Source organism: Cupressus sempervirens, chromosome 9, assembly GCF_028749045.1.
Source record: "Cupressus sempervirens isolate cs-2001-9-10 chromosome 9, ASM2874904v1, whole genome shotgun sequence".
Classification (NCBI taxonomy): Eukaryota; Viridiplantae; Streptophyta; class Pinopsida; order Cupressales; family Cupressaceae; genus Cupressus; species Cupressus sempervirens.
In genome coordinates this window covers 661,281,733-661,293,455 of record NC_143126.1, presented here as the reverse complement: position 1 = coordinate 661,293,455, position 11,723 = coordinate 661,281,733, and the positions used below count along the sequence as shown (strand labels likewise).

Here is an 11,723-nt window from a genome sequence, read left to right as displayed (position 1 = left end):
CCTCTAGGTAGTCTTTGACTTTGGTGCCCCATAGGGTTTTCAGTTGTAATAAAGTTTTAGGGGAGAAGTTTGAATTAATCAAAGGAGGATTTCCATTCTAGGAATCTTCGCAAAATAAAGCTTCCTTTCCATTCCCTATATCCCATGTCAGATATTTAGAAATCAAACTACGATTATTCAGAAGAAAGTTCCACCCGGTCGATCCTTTGGGAGGAGTATTAATTCTAAAGAGTGAGGTTTTATCTGAAGGGTTGAGATATTTATTGTATTAAATTTTTGCCCATTTCCTGTCGCTTTCTTGGTAGAGTCTCCAGACTTGTTTTGCTCCTAATGTTTCGTTTTGCCATTCGAGGTTTTTCACACCTAATCCTCCATATTCTTTTGGTCTATAGATCTTTTTCCAAATGACTAATGCTACTTTTTTCTTGTCTTCCCGTCCTTTCCAAAAGAAGTTTCGAAGTTTACTTTCTAGTTTAGCATTGATTTGTTTTGGAAGATAAGAACATGATAATTGATAAGAAGGGATGGATGTCAATACTGCCTTAATTTTAGTTGCTTTCCCTACCTTGGTTAACCATCTACCTTTCCAGGATTCAATTTGGAGGTCAATTTTGCTAATTATATGCTCCCATCCCAGATTACTTTGCTTGTTTTTATCCAGGTAGATCCCCAAGTATCTGAATGGGAATTTGCCTTTTTTAAATCCTAGTTTTCGACAGATTAGGTTTTCCACTTCAAATTCAGTATTTAAACAATTTTTTTTTGATTTCTCGACATTTATCATTTGCCCAGATGTCTTTGAGTAAGTATTTAGGATGTGTTGCATCTGATCCGCCTCTTCCAATGTGCTCGTTCTGGCAAGGATTGAGTCATCTGCAAATTGTTGATGGGTAGTATTTTCAACTCCTTTAGTGACTTTAACCCTGATAATTTTTCTTTCTCCTTGCACTGTTTTAATAGCCCTTCCAAATGCTTCTGCCATTATGATAAATAGGAAAGGAGAAATGGGATCTCCTTGTCTGATGCCTCTTGAGATATTAAAGAAGCCTTCCGAGGTGCTGTTGATAAGAATAGATATTTTGGAGGTTGATAAGCATTGATAAATAATGTTAATCCATTGTTTGGAGAAGCCAAAGGCTTCTAAATTTTTGCATAGAAATCTCCAATCTACCTTATCGTATGCTTTCTGAATGTCAAGTTTGAGTAGCATACAAGCTTCTTTATTTTTTAATGCAGAATGAATAGTTTCCTAGATGATTGATATGCCATCTAGTATTGATCTACCCGAAACAAATCCAGTTTGTTCTTCCAAGATAAGTTTGGGCAAGAATTTTTTGAGACGATTTGCTAGATAGTGTTACATAATGCAATAGGCCTAAAATCTCCTGGTGCAATACTTACTTGCTTTTTAGGTATAAGGGTTAAGAATGTGTGATTGATTTCAGTTAAGATGGAGCCTCCTTTACGAGTTGCTTCTAATGCTTTCCATAAATCCTATCCTAAAATATTCCAATATTTTTGAAAGAAGAAGGCTTGGAAGCTATTGGGACCTGGAGATTTGTCTAGGTTCATACTAAAGAGTGTTGTCTTGACCTCTAAGAGGGAGATAGGTTCGTTAAGGAATTTATTATCTGCCTCTGAGATCAGCTTAGCAATATGTTTCAGCATTTCCTCTTGATCACATTTGTTAGAGGATTCAAAGTCATTGAGAGTATTATGGAAGTATTCAGTGAATATTCCTGCTATTTCTACTAGATTTTCAGTTTGCCTTCCCTCTAGATTCCTAATTTTGGTTATATTGATATAATTTCTATTGTTAATGGTGCTATTATGGAAAAATTTTGTATTACGATCTCCTTCTAGGAGCCATTTTTCTTTAGATTTTTGCCTACAGAATGTTTCTTCTTTTGCTAGAATTTCTTCATTTCTTAGAAGATACTCTTTTTCTAATTGATATGATTCATTATTCATTCCTTTCGTAATAATTTCTTTATTTAATTTACTCATTTTACCTTCAATGTCTAATTTTTCTTTAAATATATTTTTGAAATGTTGATTGTTCCAATTCAGGATCTTATGTTTTAGGCTTTTAAGCTTAGAGACCAGGCAAAACATTTTAGATCCTTCATACTGATCCTCCTTCCACCAATTTATGATTTGTTCCATGAAGCTTTTGTCTAAAAACCACATTTTCTCGCATTTGAAAGGATTTCTACTAGGTTTACTTTGTTCCTTGATTTCCATTTTTACTGGAAAATGATCTGAACCTGCCATAGGTAAAAAAATTTATGTTTGTTCATATTTAATTCACCTTTTAGAAGGAATTTGTCTAGTCTTTCGGCAATATAACAGAATCCTTTCCTATGATTATTCCACGTATAGATTCCATTCTTGGTTTTGATGTCTAAGAGAGAGTCCCTCTGAATCCAACTTTTAAATCCTTCCATGGCTTTGTTTGTTTGGCTCATCCCTCCTTGTTTTTCTTCCTTACTTGAGATTGCATTGAAATCTCCACCTATAATGGCTATTTCCCTTGGCATTGAACTGAGGAAAGAGATGATCTCATTCCAGACCATCTGTTTATCATCTTTAGAGGTCGGTCCATATACATTAATAATTACTGTTTGCAGGTCTGATTTTGTGTTGATAACTCTCATTCCCATCCAGTTTGCTTGAAGAGAGAGTAGTTCCATGTTAGCTTGTCGAGGGTTCCAAATTATTCCTATTCCTCCTGAGGCTCCTTGAGACTGCTGGAATACTGATGTCCATTTTCCCAATTTCTGACTCATTTTTAATCCTTCTTCTTTGCTGAGTTTAGTTTCTTGTATTCGTAAGATGTCTGAGTCAAAAAGGTTGAGGTTATGCTTTAATAAGCACTTTTTGCTAGGGGCATTCAGGCCCCTAGCATTCCAAGTTGTTATCTTCATTGCTCCTTGGAAGGAACTTCCCCTTCCCATTGTTCAGTATGTCAAAGATCTTAGTTTGATCCTTGACCTGTCCTACTGCCTCTCTAAGTTCTTTAAGTGATTTCCTTCCACGTTTTTGCTTAGATTTCCCACAAATTGGCGTTTTCAATCCCTCTTGATTCATTGCAATACCTAATTTGTAAATATTTTGTTCTTCCCATACCTTCTCTACTATTAAAGAAACCTCCCCTTCCTATACATCCTCTGTGATTATTTCTGTGATTAATTGCTTACTAATTTGTTGATTCTCTCCTATTTCTGTTTGGGTGCCTTTTAGTTCCTCATTCTCTTTCTGACCATCTATATTGATGGGAATCTGCCCTTCTTTGTTTTCCCACAAGGATTCTATATCTTCTAAACTTGGATTTACTTTTATGATTGAACCATTATCTTCTCTATTTGATGCAAACATATCTTTCCCATTACTAGGGGTTTTCCAAAATTTATACTTCTTTCTTTTTCCTTTCTTTTTGATGGTTATATTGCTCCACTGTGTTGAATCTATTGGTAGAATGTTCACTTCTTGCGTACTTTCATTGTTTGTATTAGCCATTTCTTGCCTCGTTTCTAAAACTTGTTCCATTTCGCTTTCTATCCTTTGCTCTTTTATTTTGAGTTCAATTGATCCAATGTGAATCGACTTTGCCTTCCTCTTTGTTCCTGGCATCTAATTTGCCCTTATATCTGATATGCCTTCTGATCCAAATGCTTGAATCTCTTTTCCTTTATGTATCTTATGTGACTCTTCTGCTAATAGACTCTAATCAATCAGGTCGTTCTGTATCAGTATGATTTCATGATAAAGCTGATTTAATTTAACTATATTTGATTCCATTTCTTCTATATTCTCTTTTTCTTTCTGACAATCCTTGCAATTCTTGATTTTGTTGAGTGCTGGTAATTGATCTGCTCTTCTACTTATGTCTCCCTTGATTTATCCCCATTTTCTTCAATTGTTACTACTGCCATCTTACTATCCAGGGGCCTTAGATTTGAAGATTTTCCTCTTTCTTGTGAGGCTGGAATCGTTGCAGTATCTGCTTCCTTTCTTTTTGCCTTCTTGCCTGTATTTCTTTTAGTTTTCAACTGTTCTTTAATGTTATTGACAGTTTGAGATCTGGCAAAGTTAACATCTAAAATTTTATGAATTTCTCCTGTGTATACTTTAAATGTTAATTTATATATGGAACGATTTGTGATTATCTTTCTATTTATAGGTTGATTTTGATCAGATTTAACCAAAACCCTAATCCTATTTTCTTTATTAGGGTTATCTTCAAATGCAATTAAATTTCCTAATGAATTGCCAAATTTTTAAATGGTGGTTTCTTCCATTAATTCTGATGGAATTTCTTTGCATTCCATCCATTTAATCGCTTCCATGCTTTCAATGTGATTTTTATTGAAGTTAGGTTGCCATTTTAGAAGTTTAATATGGTGGCCTTTGTAAAATAGTCTATCAAATTTCAGAATTTCTTCCTTGTCTTGTTTAGTTCTACATAAAATAAACCAAATTTTATCTGCAAAAGTGTTAAGAGTACTTACCTTGTCGCCCCATTTCAAGGTAATGATGCGCACCAGACTGGATCCCTTCCTTGACGGACCATTCCAACATACATAGATGCCTTTGTCTTCGCAATCCTTCCATTTTTTTTTTCATTATAAGGATTGCTTATAATAATTTCTTCATCAGAGGTTTGCGGCTCGGTGTATATTAGTTTAGGGCCAGCTTGAATCCTTTCTTTATGCGTTGATTGATCTTTTTTTCGGTGCGAAGGTATATATACCGATTTCCTTCTGTCTGTATTGGTGATTTGCTTATCTTTCTCATTGGATTGCTTTGATGGAGCCTTCCAATTTATGTGACAATTTCCCGTTCGTTTTCCAATAAGGATTGCATTAGCTCTTGATATCCTATGGGGCTATTTTGGGAGTTATGTTTGGAGTGGATTCTTCTTAGATTTGGAGCTAGGGTTGGATTCGAAATTTGCCACAGAATAGATTTGATGGTGATACGATTTTTCCTTTGGATTTTTTTCTTTCCTGATATCTATCTTTTGTTGAAAATGGGTCCAATTTTTTCGACTCCACACTGTTTACCAACCATCTTTTGTTTGGTGAGATTGTTTTTCACAAATTTCTGAGATTCCGCTGGAGTGGAGTTGCACAAATGTTTCAAAGCTATTATTGATTGCCTTGCTAGTTACGCTTTTCCTTGTTTTTGATTGCAAGAGGACATCGAATTGATTATTGGTTGCCAAAGAGGGTTGTCACGAAGTTTTCTGCTGGTGCGCAAATGATTTCGTGAAGGGGCGACTGAGTTTGGAATATGAATTTGCGATTTTCGTCATAATGTCAGACACACCACTAGTTATATTATTATTATTATTTTATTATTTCTATAATACTATGAGAATTCTTTGTTTTTTTTATTAATTAGGATGCACTAATTAATTAAGACTGAAGCTTAAATCTAGGTTCTCATACTAGTTAGATTATTATTATTATTACTATTTTTTTCATTGTTTTCATAATAAAATTTATAGGTGCTATAAATTTATTAGTTCCATTCTTTATCACTCTACTTAGATTACATTTTGTTATATATGAAGACAATTTCTTTCCTATACAATGAGAAATCTCCACTTAAAATAAAAAACAATATATACTTTACAATGAGAATCCTCCACTTAAAAAATATATAATATATCGAAACTAAATTTAACATTTTTTAATCAATATTTTGAACTACATGAAAGTTCCTAATTTTCTAAATTTCTCGTCAAGCATTGCCTAATGTAATTAGTTGAACACAAAGATTACATATACAGAGAACCTTCCAATAAAATTATGGAATGCAAAAGTGGAAAAGAAAAGAATTAAACAAGCTCTCTAAAGTTTTCTCAACTTCTTACATGTAGCCTTTTTGAATCCTTACACTCTAGATCATCCTAGATACCTACTTACACTAATAACATGCAATTTGATTCTTTTTTATTGTCCTCTTCACAAATGATTTTATTCTTTTTTAAAAATTAATTTTAATTTTAAAATATCAGTTCTCAATAACATTTCAAGAACTTAATTGAATAATTTATTTAGTAATAGAATATTTGTTAGACATTTTTTTTTTTGTATTTCTCTTATTAATTTTTCATAATAGATTTTTTGATGGGTTTTTTTTAAATGATTTTTTTTTTCATATTTGATAAATTTAATTTAAATAAATAATATTTATTAATCTATTTAAAATATTTTAGTAAATATTATGTTATTTAAATTAAAAATTATTAATAATCTAATTTGTTCACATAAGATTATATTTTAAATATCCACTTTTAACTATCATTTTTCTTTTCTTATTTATTTAAAAAATAATTACTTGTGATCTCCACATTAGATTATGTTCTGATCTCTATTTAATAAACTTTTGATTTTTAAATTGATTTAGGTTTTAGTTTTAAAATTACTTTAAATAATTTTTTATATTAGTTTATTTTTTCTTTAAGTATTGTTTTTTCAGTTTCTATAATTTATTTAGTAAATAAAATATTTTTAGAGATGTCGTTATTTTATATATATATATTTTTGTATTTTTCTTATTAATTTTTTGTAATAAATTTTTTGATAGCTTTTTTTAAATGATTTTTTTAAAATATTTGATAAATTGAATTTAATTGTAAAATCTTGAAATTATTGAACACGTTTTTTAAGCAATATTCAAATTTCTTAAATATTGTAAATTATATATATATGTTTTAATCTTCAACTATTTTATTTTTGTATTTTCATTTTTAAAAAACTTATATTTACATTATTTAATATGCATTCTACATTTTTCTCTTAAATCTCATCTCCTATCAACGCACTCGTTGTATGTACAAAAGCATGCGATTGCTAATAAATAGAAAAAAAAAAAAAAAATAGTTAAAAGTGGAGATAACAACTAATAAATATCAAAACAAGAGTTAAAAGTGGAGGGAGATAAAAATTGACCCGTAAATAATTAACAAGAGGGATTTTCAATTTTTTGACCAAACTCTTGCAAATTTTCTGTCAAAATTTTAATTTCTCGGAATAAAGTTTCCACAAAAAGCCTATCGGCTAAAAAATAAAATATAATAAAAAACAATTGCCTTGTTGCATAAATTTAGCTTATAATATATTGCAAGTTGCAACTATTTTTAATCGACTAATTGAGGGGTGGGGGATTGTGGTTGTACCAATTGAGTGTGGGGCCAAATAAACCCACGCATTAAATCACGTTAGAAAAAAACCATTACTCGCTAAAAGATGAGCACTAAATATATAAATATTCTATTAAGAGCTGGTGGAGAACATGATGACGACGAAGACAACGAAAAAAACCACCCTCCCTTTTAGATTTGGAGCATCTAATCACCGCAACGTGGTTACCATGCCAATAAACAACGGCGCAAAGGATATCGTGAGAAGAACCACGCCACGAGATGACACGTCACCGAAATAAAAGTATTCTCCGGATAATTCTATTTTATTGCAGAAACGCGCTTTTCCTTTCACGTCCAGCTTGTACTGCATGATCTATTCTGACGGCCAAAACGTTTTCCAACCCCTCCATGACTATTCCAATTTGTACCGTATTTTGGGAATATCCAATGAATGATCCCTTTCTTTGGTCTCCAGCTTCCAGATTTTCAGATTCCAAAGCCAATTTGATCCTGGAATATGCCAGGGTTATCCAAAGTTGATCTAGAATATTATAAGCATCTCCTTGTATTCGAATATGCCACGCCTGATTCCTCGATCCTCCGCGTGTGATTGTGTATAAATTCGTAATTTTTTTTGGATGATCTCATAGTGAAAGTAATTCTTTTGATTGTTTCGTATTGCCGTACGATTTCTTCGAGCTCTGCAATCAGAAATGGCGCTTAAAGCATGTAATGCTCTCTCAAAATCTTAGTCCTTTGGATTTTTTTTGTTCTTGTTTGTTTGCGGTGAGTAAATTGTGTTCTTGTTTTTGAGATGGTGTTTGACTGTTGTTGGATTTTGCAGTGCATGTTTCAGATGTGCCTGTAACTGAGCCCGGCGGAATAAGCTATGATAATGATAGCACCGTTACATTGATTAACCAGTTGCTGGACGGTAAGATTCTTGGCAGAAATTTCTACTTTATTTTGTGTAAGGTTAAGTGAATGGCAGTATTTTGAATTTTGGATCTTTCCTGGCGGTTTTGCAGGTACTGGAAAGCAGAATGGTGGAAATGTATGGAAGCCTTCTTCTGAATTTGCGGTGGTAGGGCACCGCGGAAGCGGTATGAATTATTTGATGTCGCCTGATAAACGGATGCAGGCGATTATGGAGAATACTATAACTTCATTCAATGAAGCTGCTAGAAACGGTGCTAGATTTGTGGAGTTCGATGTACAGGTAATGTAAATTTAAATTTGTCGCGGTTCAGATAATTTTTGGTTTTCATTGGTAAAGGCGCAAAGATTCCCTGGGGTTTGGAAAACTGATATTTAAATACATTATTTTCGTTTGCAGGTAACAAGAGATGACCGGGCGGTTATCTTTCACGATGATCTCATTGTTACAAAAGAAAATGTAGGATTCTTTTTCGGAATTCCTTATTTCAATGTTTATCTGCAAAAATTTCAATCTGAATGTTATTTTCAGGATTATACTTTTCTAATTAAATAAACTTTTCAAATCTTATATTGAATCAGTAATTTTGTATGTCATGGACGTAATAATCGGAATGCCATTGGTATTCTTACAGCTTAAGCTGATTTCTGTGCCTATTTTAACAGGAAACCATTGTTGAAAAGCATATCAATGAGCTGACTCTAGAAGAATTCTTGTCATACGGCCTGCAAAGAAACACACGCACGGTAAATAAAGTTCATGACTTCCTACTTTTCACATCTAACGTCGCGCTGATCCCGAGTTCGAACCCCCGCATCACATCTCCTGTTCTTTTCACCAAATTGAAAAATATTAACCCAGGCTTACCATGGTTTATCCGTTCTTTGGTCAATCAACATTATGTTACGTCAGCGCTTACCTTGGTTTGTTTAGCCGTCTAGGGTTTGAATTTTCGACCTCCCTGTAAATTGTTTGATTTGTATGGTTTGAACACGTGACCTCAAAACAGATTAAAAAAAACTTGCAAGCTATATTTAAATCGTTTAATTTGTATGGCTCGAACACGTGACCTCAAAGCAGATGAAAAAAAAATACATTCTAGGTTTTGAACCTGCGACCTTCCGGTAAAATGGCTTAATTTGTAGGGTTTGAACACGCGACCTCATTGCAGAGGAATAAATTTAGGGATTCAACCGTCGGCCTCTGTCCAGAGTAGTAAAACTTTTTCAAAAATTTAGTCTGCTTGAGAGCATAATAATTTTGGATCTTTTAAATCTGTGAAGGGACTAACGCAGCTCTTTGGTGATTGTGCCTAGGCTGGAAAGCCGTTGCTCAGGAAAACCCCCGATGGCAGGTTTCTCGAGTGGAAAGTATCGGTGGACGATTCTCTTTGCACTCTCAAGGAGGTCTTCGACAAAGTAGATCGATCTCTTGGATTTAACATTGAGTTGAAATTTAATGATGAAATTGATTATTCTGAAGATCAACTGCGACACGATTTAGAAGTTATTATCGAGGTAAGAAATCTCCTTCCATTTTTCTGTCCTTTCAACTATTTTCCGTTACCTAATGGCAACGGACCTGAACGATTGGCTTTGTTAATAAAATTATGCAGGATGTGCGCGAAAATGCCAGAGGAAGACAAGTATTTTTCTCCAGTTTTCATCCGGATGCGGCATTATTAACCCGCAAGATGCAAAATATGTACCCTGTAAGTTGTTGAAACAGTATGCTTGAGAATTTACAAAATTAAACCAAAATCGACAACCTAACCTCTAGAATTTTGTATTCTGATCAACAAAAAAGGGATCTGATGTAGAAATTTGTCTGTCATTTCAGGTATTATTTCTAACAGACGGAGGCTCACAAACTTACAAAGATTTTCGAAGAAATTCGCTTGAAGCGGCTGTACAAGTATGCATCCTAGGTAAGACGTGATTCAAGCCCTAAATCGGACTAGGTTATCGCTACCTTGGTTTCATTCGTAATCTAAACATCATCTGTTGACCATGGCAGGTGGGCTACAAGGAATCGTCTCAGAAGTAAAAGCTATTCTTCAAAATCCAGCAGCAGTTTGCAAAATTAAGGATTCAAATCTTTGCCTGCTCACCTACGGCCAATTAAAGTGCGTAAAGCCTCTGTCATGCATCTGAAAAAGCTTAGATTGTTTAAATCTTCTGAAATTTATGTTGAATTTTGCATATTTTTCATTAGACATATTCTTCCATTTTGACGCCGCAAATCCTTTTTTTCGTACAGCAATGTGGAGGAGAGCGTATACCTTGAACATCTAATCGGGATCGACGGGGTAATAGTGGATTTTGTCCCAGAAATTGTGAAGTCAGTTGCAGCCTTTACCGGCATTAGCAGTAATTTAAACAGTCCTGCTGACCCGCAGAATGATGGCCCTGAAATTGCATCGGTTGATTCTTCCCTAACACCACCATTGAATTCTCTCCCAAAATTCTCCGCCCAGGAATTGTCGTTTATACTAAAGCTAATACCGCAAGTAATTAGAAATTAAGGGCACAATGCACTGTATATAGCTTGATAATTTTCCTGCCAAAAATTGCGACACCTTTCTTCATAGGTGTCTTCTGACTTTGGCACGTGTTTGATAATTGCTAGCTCATATTTTTGCGAGGTCATAGCAATGTTTGAAACTACCACATTTTTCCATTGTAAATCACCTTTGTTTACTATTAATCTTTTCTGTAATAAAATCTACCAGCATAATAAATGTATTGATCCCAATTCAACAATCATGAACGACACATCAATAATTAGGGTAACCAAGATAAACAAAAAAATTACAATTATTAATGGCTACCAGAAGAGTTGACCTTGGTTGTCTAAAGTGGCTATCAACTGACAAAATGAAAAATGGTTGTTTAGTGCAATTTATTAAATAATTTAAAAATTATAAAACAGTTGTATTGTGATTTTAATTTTTATATTAAATAATATTAAAAGGTCTATTTTGTCGTGTAGATGTTTGGTTGGTTGTCACCTAGGAATTTGAAGAGCTTTATGCTTCCTAATCTTGTTGACATCCTTTGTTAGCTTCTTGTTCCTAATCTTGCTGACATCCTTCGTAGATAGAGAGTATTGTTTGATCTAGTTTCATAGTCAATATTGTACCTTACTCCCTAGTGTCATAGTCAACATTGTAACCTTGCTCCCTAGTTTCACAGTTTCATAGTTAACCCTTGTGAGTCCATTGGACATTTCACTAGTCTATTGTTCCTTGATGGTATTACATATATTGGGATAGAGAAATATCACATTTTGTCATGGCCTTTAACTAATAAAATAGAGCTTACATCAAAGAACTCTCATTTTGTGGGTCTACCTTTAAGCTAATAATGAAGATATTTACAACCTAACCATTTAGGACACACTTCAATAAACACAAAATTTTATATAAAAATGGGTAAACATCAAATCCAATAAGTGGGTTAGTGGCAATATCAATCATTGGGTAAGATGGTTACAACCTAACCATTTAGGACACTCTTAAATAAACACAAAATTTTATATAAAAATGGGTAAACATCAAATCCAATAAGTGGGTTAGTGGCAATATCAATCATTAGGTCCTACCAAGCATTTTGGTTAGGGCTAGGCAAT

General features: G+C 33.5%; 1 protein-coding gene across 1 annotated transcript; it reads left to right on the top strand.

The window, feature by feature from the left end:
• Positions 1 to 7,802: 7,802 nt before the first annotated feature.
• On the top strand, positions 7,803 to 10,855 carry LOC149540485 (glycerophosphodiester phosphodiesterase GDPD1, chloroplastic-like). Its single transcript, XM_089801587.1, has 10 exons — positions 7,803 to 7,885; positions 8,001 to 8,090; positions 8,185 to 8,375; positions 8,493 to 8,552; positions 8,759 to 8,839; positions 9,410 to 9,610; positions 9,709 to 9,804; positions 9,933 to 10,020; positions 10,110 to 10,218; positions 10,353 to 10,855. Exons 1-10 carry the CDS (start codon positions 7,870 to 7,872, stop codon positions 10,615 to 10,617), a joined length of 1,197 nt encoding a protein of 398 aa, XP_089657713.1. The 5' UTR covers positions 7,803 to 7,869; the 3' UTR covers positions 10,618 to 10,855.
• Positions 10,856 to 11,723: the final 868 nt, after the last annotated feature.